The sequence below is a fragment of the Oncorhynchus kisutch genome, linkage group LG26 (genome assembly GCF_002021735.2).
Source record: "Oncorhynchus kisutch isolate 150728-3 linkage group LG26, Okis_V2, whole genome shotgun sequence".
Taxonomy (NCBI): Eukaryota; Metazoa; Chordata; class Actinopteri; order Salmoniformes; family Salmonidae; genus Oncorhynchus; species Oncorhynchus kisutch.
The window spans coordinates 29,875,479-29,897,423 of record NC_034199.2 but is presented as its reverse complement, the minus strand read 5'-3'; the positions used below and the strand labels follow the sequence as shown (position 1 = coordinate 29,897,423).

The following is a 21,945-nucleotide window of genomic DNA, read 5'->3' as shown; positions in this document are numbered from 1 at the left end:
TATCGAGAAAATGTGTGGTTTTGGCGAAGGCTGCTTTATCCTTTTTGTATCAAATAGAAGAAAGGTATTATGAAGTTATCACATCCCATTTATGTTCCATCTTGCCTGAGACACAGTTCTCCCAACTTGGATCCAGAAGCAAAGATGAGCTGTGCTGTGATTACTGATAGCCTGTCCCGTAAGTGTGTGTTTGTGTGTGTGTGTGTGTGTGTGTGTCCAAGCTGATGAGGGTGCAGGAATCTATTGGCTGCAGGCTCAATTCAACACTTCCCATTAGCATCTTTTGAGAGGGAGAGACAGAGAAAGAAAGACAGAGAGGGGAAGGGAGAGGGAGATGTGAACATCGTGTTTTTGTTATTCATTAACAATAACCACGTCTAGTACCGTATTCAGTTGCGGGGTTCGGACAATAAATACATAGGCTATTCCCCGGAGCTCACGGCGGAATATACCCCAGGCACGTCGCTGGCGCACGAGGCTCTGCAGTCCAGTGACACACGGTCCCGGGATTTCTCTAACCGCTCTCCTGTTCTCTCTCTCCTTCTTGTCTTTTCTTCGCGGTGAAGGATGAAATGCTCTGCCAGCTGACATTTTTTTTTACCGCAGCAGCCACATGAACAGACCAATGGAGCTATGACGTGTGTATCGGTGAGTCTCATTTATCACCCTGTTCTTCTGTGTGTGTGTGTTTGGTGTCCTGTAGGCTGTAACACTCATTACTATTCATCGGATGTTGCGCTTCACAGTGAAAATGTTGTGACTAAAACCTGCTATAAAATGTATTTCACTATAGGCTGTAGATAGATAATAAGGCTGGATAGCAGATGGATAAGGTTGCTTTCTTTAGATATGTCCGGAGTCAAAGCGTCATGATCTAAGCTGCACAACCTGTGTCATGGCCACTGTAGCACCTGGGGGGTGTCACTGCAGCGAATGGAGAGGAATGGGCTCTGATTAAAATATGCAGTTTATACAGGCCCAGACATAGGACGTTGCAGCTGCAGTAGGCCTACCAGTCACAGCTAAGAGATACATTTAGATGTTATTTGTTGTACACAAATATTTATTCCCCCCCCCCCCCCCCCCCCAAATCAATTCCATTCAAATGGCATGTCTTGTCATGAATGGAAAGACCAATACAATATCAATACAATAAGAATAATTACTTGTCCTAAACATTTTAATGCGCATGGGGGGAAACCAATAATTACAATGAGGAAATAGCTAAGGAGTAACATTGGGGTATTTTGTATCTGTTTTTCCCACCTTAATTTATGACAGGTTGTTGTCACATACTATGCTGCCAGCTCTAAGATTGTTGGCATGTTGATTTTGAATATAGGCAGAAAAGATTATTCCTCTGAAACAATAATGTAATTACACCATACTATTGCAATGTTATTACCAGTTTATTCTGTGCTGTAGCCTGTAGTCCAATGTAAAATGCTACCAAGATTACTCTCATTTACTTTGTAGTTGGGGCATGAGAGGAGAGCATGTCTCTCAGTTTCTATCATTCTGCACCCTGAAAGGTTGTACAGCTTTTTCTCTCTGGCCAGTGATGTTTTTTAAATGAGGTCTTCATATCTATACTTTAAAGTCTGCCTTTAATTGCACTATGGGCTTTGTCAAAACCTGCATGCATTTTTTTTCAACTGGCAGTAGAAGAGGGAATTTGCCCAGTTCAGCCCACATGCTAAAAGGAGTCTCAATGTACAGTTGAAGTCGGAAGTTTACATACACTTAGGTTGGAGTCATTAAAACTCATTTTTCAACCACTCCACAAATGTCTTGTTAACAAAGTTTTGGCAAGTCGGTTAGGACATCTACTTTGTGCATGACACAAGTCATTTTTACAACAATTGTTTACAGACAAATTATTTCACGTATAATTCACAATTTCAGTGGGTCAAATGTTTACATACACTATGTTGACTATGCCTTTAAACAGCTTGGGAAATTCCAGAAAATGATGTGATAGCTTTAGAAGCTTCTGATAGGCTAATTGACATAATTCGAGTCAATTGGAGGTGTACCTGTGGATGTATTTCAAGGCCTACCTTCAAACTCAGTGCCTCTTTGCTTGACATCATGGGAAAATCAAAAGAAATAAGCCAAGACCGCAGGAAAAGAATTGTAGACCTCCACAAGTCTGGTTTATCCTTGGGAGAATTTTCCAAATGCCTGAAGGTACCATGTTCATCTGTACAAACAATAATATGCACGAATAAACACCATGGGACCACGCAGCTGTCATACTGCTCAGGAAGGAGATGTGTTCTGTCTCCTAGAGATGAATGTACTTTGGTGAGAAAAGTGCAAATCAATCCCAGAACAACAGCAAAGGAACTTGTGAAGACGCTGGACGAAACGGTACAAAGGTATCTATAGCCACAGTAAAAGTCCTATATCGACATAACCTGAAAGGCCGCTCAGCAAGGAAGAAGCCACTGATTCAAAACCTCTATAAAAAAGCCAGACTACAGTTTGCAGCTGCACATGGGGACAAAGTTCGTACTTTTTGGAGAAATGTCCTCTGGTCTGATGAAACAAAAATAGAACTGTTTGGCCAAAGTGACCATCTATATGGTTGGAGGAAAAAAGGGAATGCTTGCAAGCTGAAGAACAACATCCCAACCGTGAAGCATGGGGGATGGCAGCATCATGTTGTGGGGGTGCTTTGCTGCTGAAGGGACTGGTGCACTTCACAAAATAGATGGCATCGTGAGGATGAAAAATTCTGTGGCTATATCGAAGCAACATCTCAAGACCTCAGTTAGGGAGTTAAAGATTGGTCGCAAATGGGTCTTCCAAATGGACAATGACCCCAAGCATACTTCCAAAGTTATGGCAAAATGGCTTAAGAACAACAAAGTCAAGGTATTGGAGTGGCCATCACAAAGCCCTAACCTCTATCCTATAGAAAATCTGTGGGCAGAAATGAGCAAGGAGGCCTACAAACCTGACTCAGTTACACCAGCTCTGTCAGGAGGAATGGGCCAAAATTCACCCAACTTATTGTGGGAAGCTTGTGGAAGGCTACCCAAACGTTTGACCCAAGTTAAACAATTTAAAGGCAATGCTACCAAATAGTAATTGAGTGTATGTAAACTTCTGACCAACTGGTAATGTGAAGAAATAAATAAAAGCTGAAATAAATCATTCTCTCTACTATTATTTTGACATTTCACATTCTCAAAATAAAGTGGTGATCCTAACTGACCTAAGACAGGGAATTTTTACTAGGATTAAATGTCAGGAATTGTGAAAAACGGAGTATAATGCATTTTGCTAAGGTGTATGTAAACTTCAGACTTCAACTGTATATATTCAGTGGGGCAAAAGTATTTGGTCAGCCACCAATTGTGCAAGTTCTCCCACTTAAAGAGATGAGGGAGGCCTGTAATTTTCATCATAGCTACACTTCAACTATGACAGACAAATTGAGAGAAAAAATCCAGAAAATCACATTGTAGGATTTTTAATGAATTTATTTGCAAATTATGGTGGAAAATAAGCATTTGGTCAATAACAAAAGTTTATCTCAATACTTTGTTATATACCCTTTGTTGGCAATGACAGAGGTCAAATGTTTTCTGTAAGTCTTCACAAGGTTTTCACACACTGTTACTGGTATTTTGGTCCATTCCTCCATGCAGATCTCCTCTAGAGCAGTGATGTTTTGGGGCTGTTGCTGGGCAACACAGACTTTCAACTCCCTCCAAAGATTTTCTATGGGGTTGAGATCTGGAGACTGGCTAGGCCAATCCAGGACCTTGAAATGCTTCTTACGAAGCCACTCCTTCGTTGCCCGGGCGATGTGTTTGGGATCATTGTCATGCTGAAAGACCCAGCCACGTTTCATCTTCAATGCCCTTGCTGATGGAAGGAGGTTTTCACTCAAAATCTCATGATACATGGCCCCATTCATTCTTTCCTTTACACGGATCAGTCGTCCTGGTCCCTTTGCAGAAAAACAGCCCCAAAGCATGATGTTTCCACCCCCATGCTTCAAAGTAGGTATGGTGTTCTTTGGATGCAACTCAGCATTCTTTGTCCTCTAAACACAACGAGTTGAGTTTTTACCAAAAAGTTCTATTTTGGTTTCATCTGACCATATGACATTCTCCCAATCTTCTTTTGGATCATCCAAATGCTCTCTAGCAAACTTCAGACGGGCCTGGACATGTACTGGCTTAAGCAGGGGGACACGTCTGGCACTGCATGATTTGAGTCCCTGGCGGCGTAGTGTGTTACTGATGGTAGGCTTTGTTACTTTGGTCCCAGCTCTCTGCAGGTCATTCACTAGGTCCTCCCGTGTGGTTCTGGGATTTTGCTCACTGTTCTTGTGATCATTTTGACCCCACGGGGTGAGATCTTGCGTGGAGACCCAGATCGAGGGAGATTATCAGTGGTCTTGTATGTCTTCCATTTCCTAATAATTGCTCCCACAGTTGATTTCTTCAAACCAAGCTGCTTACCTATTGCAGATTCAGTCTTTCCAGCCTGGTGCAGGTCTACAATTTTGTTTCTGGTGTCCTTTGACAGCTCTTTGGTCTGGGCCATAGTGGAGTTTGGAGTGTGACTGTTTGAGGTTGTGGACAGGTGTCTTTTATACTGATAACAAGTTCAAACAGGTGCCATTAATACAGGTAACGAGTGGAGGACAGGTGACTAAATACTTGTTTTCCACCATAATTTGCAAATAAATTAATAAAAAATCCTACAATGTGATTTTCTGGATTTTTTTTCTCATTTTGTCTGTCATAGTTGAAGTGTATCTATGATGAAAATTACAGGCCTCTCTCGTCTTTTTAAGTGGGAGAACTTGCACAATTGGTGGCTGACTAAATACTTTTTTGCCCCACTGTAATTCAAGGTTTGTCTTTCCATCTTTGTCTGTCTCTATCTCTCTCCCTCCAGGCAGAGCAGTGTGACTGTGCGGAGAGAACTGGGAGGTGAGTGGCTGTCCCAGGGAGGAGAAAGTCATATTCTGAGACCATCGCTGTTTGAGTGTGTGCTAGACTCACAGTCGGAGTCCTGATCTAAACCAAACACCAACGTTCCCACCGTCCCTCACACATGTCTCCCCCGACTCCCCCCATCCCTCTCCTCTTTCTCCCCTCCTCTCTACTGTGTGTCTTCTCCATGCTCCTGTCCCTGTCCAAACTGAGGGGCATCCTCCCCCCTCTCCTCTCCCTTATCCTGTCCCTCCCCCCTGCTGCTAGCCAGTCAGTCATCACCACGTCCCAGGGCAGACTGAGGGGTCAGTTGACCCCCATGCCCTCTGACCTGCTGGGCCCTGTGGTCCAGTACCTGGGGGTCCCCTACGCCCGCCCCCCCACCGGGGAGAGACGCTTCCAGCCCCCTGAGCCCCCCCTGTCCTGGCCAGGGGTGAGAAACGCCACCCAGTTCTCCCCCGTCTGCCCCCAGCCTGTAGAGGAACACAGCCTGCTGACAGAGATGTTACCTCTCTGGTACTCTGCCAACCTGGACATAGCCAGCGCATACCTGGCACAGCAGAGTGAAGACTGTCTCTACCTCAATATATACGTCCCTACTGAGGAAGGTATGTAGTATGTACAAACACACACACACAAATGCACTGCATCTACCTCAACGTATATTATGCATGCACCCACATGTTTCTTTGCTATCTGCAAGAGCTGTTTAGCGCTCTGAAAATATGGCTTGTGTGTGTGTTTCCAGATATCCATGATGAGGGCGGTCTGCGGCCGGTGATGGTGTATGTCCACGGAGGTTCCTACTCAGAGGGGAGCGGCAGCATGATGGACGGCAGTGTCCTGGCTAGCTATGGAAATGTCATCGTCATCACAATCAACTACAGACTGGGAGTACTGGGTTAGTCACTTTCATCATCATCATCATTGTCGTCATCATCACCATCATCACGTCGTTGTCATCATCATCATCATCATTAAATTCTGCCTAATCACCTTTCTGTTACTCTCTCACTGGTTGAAATGTCACATTTCTGTGTTAACACTGGAAATCTAGCAGCCTGTACACAGCCAGATTCATCTCTTGTGTGTGTGTGTGTGTGTGTATGTGTGTGTGTACGCCTGGTTAGAGGGGAGCCATCAGCTCTGTGTTTATGGCTCACAGTAGGTGGAGTTCAATTAAGCTTATGAGAGAAGGATGAGAGAGGAGAAGTAGGGGTGAGAGAGTAGAGGAGAGAGAGAAGAGAGGCAGGGTGAGAGGCATGAAGGTGAAGGGAATGGGAGAGAGGGTGAGGGAAGGGGGAGAGAGGAGTGAGGAGGAAAATATAAACTGAAAGAGGTAGTGAGGGAGTGGAGGAGGAGGAAAAGGGGAGTGGAGGAGGAGGAAAAGAGGGGAGGGGAGAAGAGGGGGAGGAGGAGGAAAAGAGGGGAGGGGAGGAGGAGGAAAAGAGGGGCGGAGGAAAAGAGGGGGAGGGGAAGATGAGGAAAAGAGGGGGAGGGGAAGATGAGGAAAAGAGGGGAGGGGGAGGAGGAGGAAAAGAGGGGGGCGGAGGAGGAAAAGAGGGGAGGGGAGGAGGAGGAAAAGTGGAGGAGGAGGAGGAGGAAAAGAGGGGAGTGGAGGAGGAGGAAAAGAGGGGAGGGGAGGAGGAGGAATGAGGGGGAGGGGAGGAATAGGAAAAGAGGAGGAGGAAAAGATGGGAGTGGAGGATGAGGAAAAGGGGGAGGGGAGGAGGAGGAAAAGGGGGAGGGGAGGTGGAGGAAAGGGGAAGTGGATGGTTGGGAGAGGAGGGTTGAAGTGATCTGACATGATCATTTAAGGTCACATGTATCTTGTGGCACAGCCCTCAGTGACACCCACACGCTCCAGCTCATCATGTATATGTCTGTTAGTGACACACTCATGTCCCTAGTGTGGTGTGTGAATTAGTGACACACTCATTTTGCGTCTGTGCATGTGTTCAGTGACACACAGATGTTCTGGTGTCCCAGGTCTACCCCAGGTCTGACTGAGGGTGGTGAGCCACGGTCACATGACATCATTAGTCACTGAGTCCTCAGGGTTTGGCTACACTGCAAAACATGTCTGTCAATCTCACCAAGTTTTTTCTTGTGTTAAGACAATGAATATTGTCTACAGTAAGGCTTCACAACTGCAGCCACATACTGGGTTAGCGTTAGGCTTAGGTTGTAACAGCATACTGTAATACTTGTTATTATTGATTTATTAAAATCATTAATGAGAGATTTATAAGTAACTGCCGTAGTAGCCAATCCCTAGTGAGCCGACTACATGTAGTCCCCGTAAGGAATAAAACCTAGTGTTTCCCTTTAGTTCCTAGCCCATATTTACATCCTGCTGTTCATATCATTGATGAAAAGTATTTTTCAATATGATATTCCTGTTTGATGTGTTATTTTTACTAGACTTTCCTTTTATATTTTTGTGTATTTTTATGTGTTATTTCTTCAGGTTTCCTCAGTACGGGTGACCAGGCAGCTAAAGGCAACTATGGTCTGTTGGACCAGATCCAGGCTCTGCGCTGGGTGAAGGAGAACATTGCTGCATTCAGCGGAGACCCAGACAGAGTCACTGTGTTTGGCTCTGGGGCTGGAGCCTCCTGTGTCAGCCTGCTAACTCTGTCCCACTACTCTGAGGGTAAGTAACCTCTTACCCCTGAACCCAACCTCTGAACCCTTACCCTTGACCTCTTAACTTCTGTCAGCCTGGTCACACTTCTCAAAGAGTCACCTCCAATTCCTGACCTATAACCTCTGAACTCTAACCTCTGTCAGCATGCTGTGTATCAGATCTGTTCCAGAAGGCGATCATCCAGAGTGGGACAGCCCTGTCCAGCTGGGCGGTCAACTACCAGCCAGGGAAGTATGCAAAGCTGCTGGGGGACAAGGTGGGCTGCAGCCTGGAGGACTCATCAGAGCTGATCGTCTGTCTGCAGGGGAAGACCTACCAGGAGCTGCTGGAACAGAACATCACCCCAGCTAAATACCACACCGCCTTCGGACCTGTCATCGACGGTGATGTCATCCCTGATGACCCCCAGATACTCATGGAGCAGGTGAGAAAATATAAAACACTCTATGGTTTATATACACTGTGTATACCAAACATTAAGAACACCTTCCTAATACTGAGTTGCATCTTGATACACACAGGAAACCGTTGAGCAGTTGCAGTTCTTGACACAAACCGGTGCGCCTGGCACCTACTACCATACCCTGTTCAAAGGCATCTTTTGTCTTGCCCATTCCCCCTTTGAACTCATACACATCTACACTGATTGAAGTGGATTGAAGTGATATCAATAAGGGATCATAGCTGTCACCTGGATTCACCTGGTCAGTCTATGTCTTGTAAAGAGAAGTTGTTTTTAATGTTTTGTATATTACTCAGTGTAGATTATACATGTATTACAAGTTATATGGTTTATTCGTTTTGGCAATATTTCATTTTGGGTTCTGAGATGAGGGTTAAGGATGCATTATATATATATATATATATATATATATATATATATATATATATATATATATATATATATATTATATATATATATACAGTGGGGAGAACAAGTATTTGATACACTGCTGATTTTGCAGGTTTTCCTACTTACAAAGCATGTAGAGGTCTGTCATTTTTATCATAGGTACACTTCAACTGTGAGAGATGGAATCTAAAACAAAAATCCAAAAAATCACATTGTATGATTTTTAAGTAATTAATATGCATTTTGATTTAAGGACATAACTCTCCCATTCCAATTTACAATATCATTTAAGAACAAAATACCCTTTTCAAATATCTTTCCCATAAATACAGGTATTTTATCAACCAGCACATTTGAGTTCAGCCATAATATTTGTTCTATCTTTTCAGGGGGATGAAATTGAAATTGTAGCCAGCTCTGCAATGATTGTTTGAAAAAGAGAGATACTTTGAAAAAATTATTATTTTCAATTAATCGAAAATGAGACATGGCAATCTGCACAAGGCAAAAAGGCAATTTTTTAACAATGGATGATCTTTTCTTAGTAATCTACTTGAGGACCATTTAGGGTTCAAATAAAACTTTTGAATGAATGAACTTTTGAGTGAAGCTTTTAGAGAGAGGTTTAGTGCTTTTGTCACGTTTGTTGTTGTATGAATCGGACCAAAATGCAGCATGGTATGGTTCCATCATCTTTTATTAGAAGTCAAACACACAGAAAACAGTAAAGCGCAAAAACGAAACATGAAGCTAATGTAGTGCTCATAGACCAGATCCCACAAAGCACAATGGGGAAATGGCTGCCTAAATATGATCCCCAATCAGAGACAAAGCTAAACAGCTGCCTCTGATTGGGAACCATACCATGCCAACATAGATATATAATAACCTAGATAACCCACCCTAGTCACACCCTGACCTATCCAACATAGAGAATAAAAAGCTCTCTATGGTCAGGGCGTGACAGCTTTTATATTTTATAATCTCAACTCACCCAATTCATATTCATTATATAGATAGGCACGTTATATTTGATCTGGTTTAGCATCCCAGATAAAGCAAAATAGTTTTTGCTCATATGATTTGAAAAACGAATCCTCAGGAGTAGGCAGCGCCATAAGTAAGTGAGTAAACTGAGATATGACTATGGAGTTAATCAGGGCAATTTTTCCATAAATAGACAGGTACAACCTCTCCATGGTTGCAGGAGCTTGTCTATTTTTTTACAAGTTTTCTATTGAAATTCATTGTGGAGAGCTTATTTATATATTTTGTGATATGAATACCGAGTATGTCTACTTCACCATCAGGCCATTTTATAGGTAAACTGCAGGGTAATGTAAAAGTTATATTTTTTTAAGGATCCAATACATAATATTGCACACTTGTCATAATGAGGTTTTAGTCCAGAGAGTACAGAAAAGTTATCTTCAATGAGACATTGCAGGGATCTAGCTTGCGGACTTAATATAAAACTTGAGTCATCAGCATACATGAACACCTTTGTTTTCAAGCCTTGGATTTCGAATCATCTAATGTTGTTATTGGATCTGCTTTTAATAGCTAGCATTTCAATGGCCACAACGAATAGATATGGCGACAGCGGACACCATTGTTTAACTCCTCTTGACAATTCAAAACTCTCTGAGAATTAGCCGTTAAAAATAAAATCCAGTCCTACTTTATCAAATGCCTTTTCAAAATCCGCTATAAATACCATTCCTGGCTTATTATATGTTTCATGATGTTCTATTATTTCTAGTAGTTGTTGTATATTATCGTCAATGTATCATCCATGTAAAAAACCTGTCTGATCAGGATGAACAATACCTGTTAAAACCGTTTTTAATTCTGAGTGCCATGCATTTTGCTAGTATTTTTGCATTACAACATTGAAGTGTTAGGGGCCTCCAGTTTTTTAGATAGACTGGAAAAGACCCATATCTGCCATCTGGGTCTTGTTTTAATAATAGAGAAATCAGACCTTCCTGCTGAGTACCTGACAGACTACCATTTCCATAGGAGTAGTTAAAACAATCTAACAATGGAGCTTTTAGTATATCAAAAAATACTTGATATACCTCTACCGGTATGCCGTCAAGCCCTGGGGTTTTTCCAGACTGAAAGGATTTAATAGCCTCAAAAAGTTATTTCTCTGTAATTTGGTCTTCTCACTGATCTTTCTGTACATTTGTTAATTTTCAATTTTTTATGTTATTTGGGAAGAATTCCTTACCATAATCTTCATTCAGTGGGAAAGGATGAGACGGAAAAGAGAACATCTGCCTAAAATAATTATCTTCCTCTTTTAAAATATCATTCGGAGAAACATAGATGACTCTGTCTTCAGTAACGAGTTTCTGCAAATCATTTTTTGTTAGCGTTCCTGTATTGGAGATTCAGGAAGAATTTTGTCCAATTTTGTCCATATTCCATCCAGTTTGCTTTATTTTGTAATAGATTACATTAGATCGTTCTTGAATAAGTTCCTCCAGTTCTTTTTGTTTTTCCTCTAACTTATTTTGTATCTCTGTAGTATTGTTTTTATTGCTCTCTACCTGTACTATTAGTTCATGGATTTCCCTTGTTAGTCTTGTCTCTTTAGCCAGAAACTGCTTTGTAATTATTTATGAATATTGAATTGAATGACCCCTGAAGGTACATTTAAAGGTATCCCAAACAATAAGGGGATTTGCTGAACCTATATTATAGTAAACTTTGATTAAATTTCCAATATCCCCATCCACGTTGAAAATCTATAAGAGTTATGTGAATGCCAATTAGATGTTGATGCGATTGCATTCTGTCTCCTATTAAAACTATTTTAACCTTTGATGCAAGAGAGATAGAGACAAGAAAGTAGTCCAGACGACTAGCTTGATTAAGTCTCCTCCATGTATATCTCACTAGGTCTGGGTTTTTTAGTCTCCAAATATCCACTATTTCTAATGTGTCCATAATATTTGCGATTTCCTTAAAGGCCCTGTGATGATAGGTTGTAGAGTGATTACCTTTACGGTCCATTGAGGTACTTAACACTGTGTTATAGTCTCCTACCATAATAATTAGATCATTTGTTGCCTGTAAGTTCAATAAATTGGTATAAATGTTTTTGAAGAAGTGTGGATCATCCTGGTTTGGATCATAGGGATTAATGAGACAAATCTATTTTTCATCCACTTGCGAATCATGACTATTTGCACATTCAGATCGAAATTTTTGTTAATTAATATCATCACACCTTTTGAGTTCCTTTGTCCATGACAGAAAATTATTTCACCACCCCATTCCTTTTTTCCACGCAACTTCATCTAAGGATGTAGAGTGAGTTTCCTGTAAACAGTATATGTTATATTCCTTTTCTTTTAGCCACGTAAAGACTGATCTTCTTTTTTTATAATCTGCTAAACCGTTACAATTATGACTGGCTATACTTATTCCACCCCTTACCATAACTAGATACTATTCTCAGTCTAAATTGACCATAATTAGTGCTTGTAAAGTTACTGCCATCAGAGATATTATGAAGGTCAAAACTAGAGCTTTCAAATGTCTGATATTTAGAATTCAAGAAATAGGTTCTAGCCATATGTTTTATTCCCTTGCCTGTTTGCCTGTGAGCCAATGCCACAGATGTTAGAACATTGTGACAAGATATTATGTGTGTAGCAAATCTGAATCTGATGTGTATGATATTGGATGTGATATAATGAGAGTGTGTACGATGTCTGAATAAGTGTAAGACTATAATGTGTGTTGTCCAAATAAATAATAACTCTGCCAATTTGCATGGTTGAGTGTCTATGTGTGTAACATGTAGTGCGTAGAGCCTTAATATTCATGATGATAATTGTAATCCATATCGTATCACCATCATAGTTGCATCATAATTATCTTTAACATAATTGAAAAACACATCCTAGCATTTCCATAGCAATTGACGTTTCACATGATCATGAAAAAGACCTTGCATTACTCTAGAGACGGCTTCACTACAGTACAAATGTGTTCCGTACAATATGTTATTATTCCCCAATGCCCCTATTCTGATATCTTCCCCTTGCTTGTTGTAAACAAATAAACTTGTAGACAAATACATAAAAAAGATAGACAAACAATAAACATATTAATGGGGCGGCAGGGTAGCCTAGTGCTTAGAGCGTTGGACTAGTAACCGAAAGGCTGCAAGTTCAAATCCCCAAACTGACAAGGTTCAAATCCCCGAGCTGACAAGGTACAAATCTGTCATTCTGAACAGGCAGTTAACCCACTGTTCCTAGGTTGTCATTGAAAATAAGAATTTGTTCTTAACTGACTTGCCTAGTTAAATAAAGGTTTAAAAAATAGAGGAGAGAAAGGGAGAGTGAGATCAGGTGTGTGTGTGTATGTATAAATCCCTATGTGTAAGCAATCATGCAATTGAGTATGTGTGAGTTCATATCCACTTCATAATGTTCTGGTATTTTTACAGTTTCCATACCTTCTTTTTTTCGTAACCTGAAGTCCCTGTAGAATTTAGTACAGCCACGGTGTTATGGAGCTGTCTGGGAATAGCTGTCCATCTATAAAGAGTTTGTTCAAAATGATAAAGGCACGCCTACCATCCTCCCTTTGTTGTCTTTGTACCGGATACAGTCTCTTACGACGTTCGTTTATCTCCCTTGGAAATTGGTAATTGAGACCGAATTTGGTCCCTTTAAGCTCCCTTCCCCTGCTTTTGAGCAGCTCCTTTTGTAGGTAGTGTTCAAATGATCGGTTGGGGACCCTTGGTCTTGTCACTCTTAGCTCCAAGTCTGTGTACTCGGTGGAAAGCCACCTTGTTTACAGTCTCTGTAGGAAGTTTCAAGTCGGATTGCATGAATGTTCTGATCGCGCCTGGATTATTGGATGTGTCCTCAGGAATCCAAGAAAAAAAATGATTTTCATGCATGCTACGACTTTGTATGTCTACTAGTGACTCCTTCATCACCCTGTTTTTCCTGAGTAGACAATCCATGTTGGAATCCTGGATTTTTACCTTGGCTATGAGTGTCTTTTTTTCTCTCTTTGGAGCGTGAGAATTTCACTCTGGCTGAAGTCCAAACTCCCCCTCAGACCTGCTACCTCCTCACACAACTTTTCCAGTGTTTCATGGATTCCAGCCAGAGCACTAGCCTCTACCTCAATGGTAAATCGTCCGTGTCTGTAGATTAATCTGTTTTTCTTTTTTTGTCTGGTTAAAGTTATTTTGTGAGGTGGTTGGATCTTTCCATGATGGAGTATGTTGTTCCTCCATAGCGTAAAGCTGTTGGTACCTGTCAATTTCCCTCAGGATCTGCTTGGTATCCAGATTGGCTCTTTACTGCAACCAGTTGTTTTACGAAAAGATAACAATGAGTCTTTCCCACGACAACGACAGGTGTCTGTAGTACAGCCAGCTAGCACTCGCGGAATCCACGCAAAAAAATGAACACAAACTTGCAGTCCCAGCCGTAAAGGCTAACCGTGTCGTGGAATCCTTAGCAACAAAACTTTAGTTCGGATTAAAATCGATTTAATGAAAATGTTTTAATATAAACAACAAACCAAGTGTAGACAGTACAATGTTCTGTTGCGCATAATATTGCATAATATTGCATAATATTGTTATTGACAACCCTGTTCTTCACACACAGGGGGAGTTCCTCAACTATGACATCATGCTGGGTGTGAACCAGGGGGAGGGGCTTAAGTTTGTTGACGGGATGGTCAATGGGGAGGATGGCGTCTCCGGCGACGATTTTGACTTTGCCGTGTCAGACTTCGTGGACAGTCTCTACGGCTACCCGGAGGGGAAGGTAGGCTGCAGGAAAATGTCTATCCACATCCAGTGCTTCTATGCAGTTGCTGGAGGGCAAAGAATATGTTCAGCAAAAAGTAAAAATAGACTCTGCCTACTGCAATCCATCTATGCTCCCATGTGCTTTATTGACAAGGTATTTTTTATCCTTGCGGTAGGACACGTTGAGAGAGAGCATCAAGTTCATGTACACAGACTGGGCCGACCGGGAGAACCCTGAAACCCGGCGGAAGACGCTAGTCGCTCTGTTCACTGATCACCAGTGGGTGGCGCCGGCGGTGGCCACAGCAGACCTCCATGCCCAGTATGGATCGCCAACATACTTCTACTCCTTCTACCACCACTGTCAGAGTGACGTGTCGCCCGCCTGGGCTGACTCCGCCCATGGAGATGAGGTGCCGTATGTGTTCGGTCTGCCGCTGATCGGACCCACGGACCTCTTCAACTGTAACTTCTCTAAAAATGACGTGATGCTCAGCGCCGTGGTCATGACATACTGGACCAACTTTGCCAAGACAGGGTGAGATAAATGTTTTGTATAACTCTTTCTCTAAGAAACATCTCTTACTTTCCTCTAATGAATGGTAAAGTAACTATGATTAACCTTTAAGATAACTTTTCCTGACTGTGTTTTTCTTCTCTGTCTCAGAGATCCTAACCAGCCAGTGCCCCAGGACACCAAGTTCATCCACACCAAACCCAACCGCTTTGAGGAGGTGGCCTGGGCCAAGTATACCCCCAAGGAACAGCTTTACCTGCACATCGGCCTGAAGCCACGCGTCAGAGACCACTACAGGTAGATGCGATAATTACAGACCATTACAGACCACTACAGGTAGATACGATAATCACAGACCATTACAGACCACTACAGGTAGATACAATAATCACAGACCACTACAGGTAGATCAAATTATCACAGACCACTACAGGTAGATCAGATCATCACAGATCACCACAGACCATTACAGACCACTACAGGTAGATCAGATCATCACAGACCATTACAGACCACTACATGTAGATCAGATCATCACAGACCATTACAGACAACTACATGTAGATCAGATCATCACAGACCACTACAGGTAGATCAAATTATCACAGACCACTACAGCTACATCAGATCATCACAGATCACCACAGACCATTACATACCACTACAGGTAGATCAGATCATCACAGACCATTACAGACCACTACATGTAGATCAGATCATCACAGACCATTACAGACAACTACATGTAGATCAGATCATCACAGACCACTACAGGTAGATCAGATCATCACAGACCACTACAGGTATATCAGATCATCACAGACCATTACAGACCACTACAGATAGATCAGATAATCACAAACCACTACAGGTAGATCAGATCATCACAGACCACTACAGGTATATCAGATCATCACAGACCATTACAGACCACTACAGATAGATCAGATCATCACAGACCACTACAGGTATATCACATCATCACAGACCATTACAGACCACTACAGATAGATCAGATAATCACAAACCACTACAGGTAGATCAGATCATCACAGACCACTACAGGTAGATGTTTCCCTGCCTGCTTTTCTTGCTGCTGCCATATCTTGTTGAATAATGTATAATGAACCACTTTGCACTATTAGCACTTCATGCTAGCAGCACTTTCCACTTTCCCCTTCTATCTGTTTAATGTATAATAACTATAATTTATAATGTAATCTTATGTTATTGGGTATATTTTGTCAGATTCCTTGTGAAATGTAGTTTTTCTTTTTATGGATGATGATTCTGCTGCAAAACAAAAACAAAAAACTTTTCTCTACCTCCAGAGCCACCAAGACAGCGTTCTGGCTGCAGCTGGTTCCCCACCTTCACAACATCAACGAGTTGCTGCAGTACGTGTCCTCTGCAACCCACAGCCCTCCCCAGGACACAACTCCTCACTCCTACACCAAGCGGCTGTCTAAAGGCCTGGGCTTGGGAAGCACGCGCCACCCCAACCCCCCGTCCACGCCCCAGGCTCCGGCACTGCAGGGGGAGGAGCTGCAGGTCCCCCACCCCGTCATGGAGGACTACTCCACTGAGCTGAGCGTTACCATCGCAGTGGGAGCCTCACTCCTCTTCCTCAACATCCTGGCCTTCGCTGCTCTGCTCTACAAGAAAGACAAGCGCAAGATGGAACATCGCAGGCCGCCACGCCCACCTCCACGCCATGATATCATCAATGCTGACATCACACACCAGCTGCAGGGGGAGGGGCTTCTGAAGCAGCTGGAGGCTGAGGCCCTGCATCAACACAACACCCTGGAGATACACGACACACACAACATACACCACACACTGGAGGCTCTTGACACGCTGGACACACAGGACATCTACAACACTCTGGACACCCTGCGACTGACCTGTCCACCAGACTACACCCTGACCCTGAGACGCTCCCCTGACGATGTGCCCCTGATGACTCCCAGGTCTCTGCCCATGACCCCTGGCTCTCACCCCGCCACCCCCATGACCCCCATGACACCTGGATCTGTTGTGGGGATGCAGCCCATGCAGGGCTTTAGTCCTTACAGTAACACACACTTGCCCCATACGCACACGCACACACACCCCAACACACACACACACTCCACCACACGCGTATAACCACAGACAGAGATGGAGCAGGACAGTTTCTCCAGTCCAACTAAGACGACGATCCAGTCTGCCGTGTTGCATGTGTAGAACACAGAGGGAGTGGAAATGATGAACTCTGAGAGAGGGAGTAATGTGCATCAGTAAATGGAACATTATAAATGGGAACATCCAGAATGGCTGCCAATATGGTCCATACATCATGGAAACATTGCTTGTCTATAAGCTGCATCAAAAATGTTCTGGGTTGCCGTGTGACTTGCTCTGGAGTGGTGCTTCTGGGTTATGCAGATCAGATCAGACTACTGACTGAACCACTCTGGGAAAAACTTGAAGAACCAGTGAAATTTGAATGTAGAATTTTTCAATTGCAATGAAATCCTTCAGAGGCTCAACGTTCCCTGCAGCTCTGTGCTCAGCCTGGCCATAGATGTGGTCTGAAGGATAGGAAAAGACAGACAGTGTGAACAACAGACAGATGGGGAAAGATTCAGACTCTATTCCTGGCCTTTAGGTCAAAGGCCTCTGAAGGGTTCAACAATAACAACTTCAACAGTCCAAAGGTCACAATCTACCAACCAGCAGTCTGTTCAAATATGTAAATAACTTGTAAACATGGAGAAAAGATTGTAAGATTTAAAGGTTTTACTGTTTTATCGCATCAAAATATGTTATTTAAGGCTTTGATTTGAGTTGATTATAAATGTATAGGTCCTCAGAACAAGATGTCATTTTACGCTTACTTCTGACATCTTAACCCTGACCCTAATCCTAACCCTGATTATATCTATGCCCACGCTCTTCTCTGATCCGAGACTTGTACTTGGACATGGAACTGGGTCTGTCCTTGGCCCTCTCTCTGTCATGGTCCCTTACCTTTGTCCTTAGGCTAAAGGCGTCAGCATTCTTTAGTTCGAATGAGGGTGCTCGCATAATCCCTTAAAATACCTTTGTTTGAAAAATGAAAAATAAGCGGCAATAGTACTGTTTGTCCATTTTTTCAGATGCCGTAGCCACTTCCCCAAAATAGTCAAGAAATCTTTCATTCACTTTGACGTTTTTTGTCAAGGAGATCTAATTCACTCAATTTGACACCTAACTAAGATGTATGGTGCAGTATTTCTCAAGTGAAAAAATCTGCATCAGAACGAGTCGTTTCGAGTTGAATGACAACAGGCACTTCATTGAACAATTCCGACGAGGGGGCGTAGACTTCGGCTTGCCTCGCGAAAAACATTTAGTGTGCCTGAACAGTTGAAAAAACCCTTGCCAAAGTCCAAAACAAACAAAAACATTGCAAAGTGTTGTTATAATATATGTACAAACTGTTCTGAACTGTTCTGGAAGCATGCGGACGCCTTAACCCCTGACCTGTAACCACTGACCCTGACTTCTAACCCTGATCCACATCCTAACCTCGACCCTCATCCTAACCTCAACCTGTCTATGAACCCTTATTTCAGTCCCATACCCTAGACCCCTTACCCGAAACGCTGACTTCTAACCCTGATCCACATCCTAACCTCGACCCTCATCCTAACCTCAACCTGTCTATGAACCCTTATTTCAGTCCCATACCCTAGACCCCTTACCCGAAACGCTGACTTCTAACCCAGAAACTTAACTGATCAGTTGACCTGAAACCGGAATTCAATCATGCTGAAGTCTAAAACGTTAAGATTGAATTCCGTCCTGACACATATTCTGCATTTGTGAGCTTTTTGAACCACAAACGTAACCTAAATAATATCATATACTGTATTGTATTTAAAGAAAGCTGAAACAGTGGATCTGAAACGAGGAATCTTATTTGAAATGCTACCATAGGCTAGATTAGAAGATGTCTTTTTATATAATTATTTACAGTTTCTGCGTAAACGGATGGAAGGAGTCTTTGCTGTATGAGAACTTTCTGCTGCATTTTGTTAAATAAATTATATCTGTATTTTACCATTTATATGCTTCTCATATACAGTGCCTTCAGAAAGAATTCACACCCCTTGACTGTTTCCATTTTTTGGTGTTACAGCCTGAATTTAAAATAGATTAAATTGAGATGTTGTGTCACTGGCCTACACATAATACCCCATAATGTCAAAGTGGAATTATGTTTTTAGAAATGTTTACAAAATAATTAAAAATGAAAAGCTGAAATGTCTTGAGTCAATAACTATTCAACCTCTTTGTTATGGCAAGCCTAAATAAGTTCAAGATTGAAAATGTGCTTAACAAGTCACATAATAAGTTGCATGGACTCACTCTGTGTGCAATAATAGTGCTTAACATGATTTTTGAATGACTAACTCATCTCTGTACCCCACACATACAGGGGCTTCTGAAGCAGCTGGAGGCTGAGGCCCTGCATCAACACAACACCCTGGAGATACACGACACACACAAAATACACCACACGCTGGAGGCTCTTGACACGCTGGACACACAGCACATCTACAACACTCTGGACACCCTGCGACTGACCTGTACAAAAGACTTCACCCTGACCCTGAGACGCTCCCCTGACGATGTGCCCCTGATGACTCCCAGGTCTCTGCCCATGACCCCTGGCTCTCACCCCACCACCCCCATGAACCCATGACACCTGGATCTGTTGTGGGCGTGCATCCCAACTAAGACGACGATCCAGTCTGCCGTGTTGCATGTGTAGAACACAGAGGGAGTGGAAGTGATGAACTCTGAGAGAGGGAGTAATGTGCATCAGTAAATGGAACATTATAAATGTGAACATCCAGAATGGCTGCCAATATGGTCCATACATCATGGAAACATTGCTTGTCTATAAGCTGCATCAAAAATGGTCTGGGTTGCCGTGTGACTTGCTCTGCAGTGGTGCTTCTGGGTTATGCAGATCAGATCAGACTACTGACTGAACCACTCTGGGAAAAACTTGAAGAACCAGTGAAGTTTGAATGTAGACATTTTCAATTGCAATGAAATCCTTCAGAGAATCAACGTTCCCTGCAGCTCTGTGCTCAGCCTGGCCATAGATGTGGTCTGAAGGATAGGAACAGACAGACAGTGTGAACAACAGACAGACGGGGAAAGATTCAGACTCTATTCCTGGCCTTTAGGTCAAAGGCCTCTGAAGGGTTCAACAATAACAACTTCAACAGTCCAAAGGTCACAATCTACCAGCCAGCAGTCTGTTCAAATATGTAAATAACTTGTAAACATGGAGAAAAGATTGTAAGATTTAAAGGTTTTACTGTTTTATCGCATCAAAATATGTTATTTAAGGCTTTGATTTGAGTTGATTATAAATGTATAGGTCCTCAGAACAAGATGTCATTTTACGCTTACTTCTGACATCTTAACCCTGACCCTAATCCTAACCCTGATTATATCTATGCCCACCCTCTTCTCTGATCCGAGACTTTTACTTGGACATGGAACTGGGTCTGTCCTTGGCCCTCTCTCTGTCATGGTCCCTTACCTTTGTCCTTAGGCTAAAGGCGTCAGCATGCTTTAGTTTGAATGAGGGTGCTCGCATAATCCCTTAAAATACCTTTGTTTGAAAAATTTAAAATAAGCGGCAATAGTACTGTTTGTCCATTTTGAGATGCCGTAGCCACTTCCCCAAAATAGTCAATTTTGAATGACTACCTCATCTTTGTACCCCACACATACAATTATCTATAAGATCCCTCAGTCGAGCAGTGAATTTCAAACACAGATTCAACCACAAAGACCAGGGAGGTTTTCCAATGCCTTGCAAAGAAGGGCACCTATTGGTAAATGTGTAAAAATTAAAAAAGCAGACATCGTATATCCCTTTGAGCATGGTGAAGTTATTCATTACACTTTGGATGGTGAATCAATACACCCAGTCACTACAAAGATGCAGGCGCCCTTCTTAACTCAGTTGCCAGAGAGGAAGGAAACCGCTCAGGGATTTCACCATGAGGCCAATGGTGACTTTAGAACAGTTACAGAGTTTAATGGCTGTGACAGGAGAAAACTGGTGATGGATCAACAACATTGTAGTTACTCCACAATACTAACATAAATGACAGAGTGAAAAGAAGGAAGCCTGTACATCATACAAATATTCCAAAACATGCATATTGTTTCCAAAAGGCACTAAAGTAAAATGAAACTTTATGTCCTGAATACAAAGCATTATGTTTGTGGCAAATTGTCACGTTCTGACCTTTATTTCCTTTGTTTTGTATTTATTTAGTATGGTCAGGGCGTGAGTTGGGTGGGCAGTCTATGTTTGTTTTTCTAGGTTTTGGGTATTTCTATGTTTCGGCCTAGTATGGTTCTCAATCAGAGGCAGGTGTCATTAGTTGTCTCTGATTGAGAATCATACTTAGGTAGCCTGGGTTTCACTGTGTGTTTGTGGGTGATTGTTCCTGTCTCTGTGTTTGCACCTGGTTTAGGTTTTCTCGCGTTTGTTGTTTTGTTAGTTTATTCATGTATAGTTTCTTTATTAAAGAACAATGAATAACCACCACGCTGCATTTTTTGTCCGCCTCTCCTTCACCTCAGGAAAACCGTTACACAAATCCAACACATCACTGAGTACCACTCTTCATATTTTCAAGCATGGTGGTGACGGCATAATATTGTGTGCTTATATTCAGCAAGGACGAGGGAGTTTTTTGGATTAAAAAAATCAGAATAGAATTAAGCACCGGAAAATCTGTTGCTCAAGGTGATTCTAACATGTATTGACTCAGGGGTGTGAATACTTATGTAAATTGGATATTTCTGAATTTAATATTCAATACATTTGCAAACATTTCAAAAAAACATGTTTTCACTTTAACATTATTGTGTGTAGGTGAGACTTAAAAAAAACTCAATTTTGAATTCCGTCTGTAAAACAACAAAATGTGGAATAAGTCAAGGGTTCTGAATAGTTTCTGAAGGCACTGCATCTACTGTACTCTCATAGGTTTACTGTCTTCTGGGATAAAAAAAATCCTGATGTTCCTAAACAAAACCACTGTTTCTGTCCCCAGGACGGACACGCACACATGTTTTGCTCTTGTCACGCCCTGA

General features: G+C 42.3%; 1 protein-coding gene across 1 annotated transcript; it reads left to right on the top strand.

Annotated features, from left to right (window-relative positions):
• The first annotated feature begins 241 nt into the window (after positions 1–241).
• Positions 242–19,074, top strand: LOC109877790 (neuroligin-4, X-linked-like). Its single transcript, XM_020469996.2, has 9 exons — positions 242–648; positions 4,924–5,569; positions 5,710–5,862; positions 7,432–7,617; positions 7,770–8,035; positions 14,119–14,280; positions 14,441–14,802; positions 14,932–15,078; positions 16,113–19,074. The coding sequence occupies exons 2-9, from the start codon at positions 5,083–5,085 to the stop codon at positions 16,930–16,932; spliced, it is 2,583 nt and encodes an 860-aa protein (XP_020325585.2). The 5' UTR covers positions 242–648; positions 4,924–5,082; the 3' UTR covers positions 16,933–19,074.
• The last annotated feature ends 2,871 nt before the right edge of the window (positions 19,075–21,945 follow it).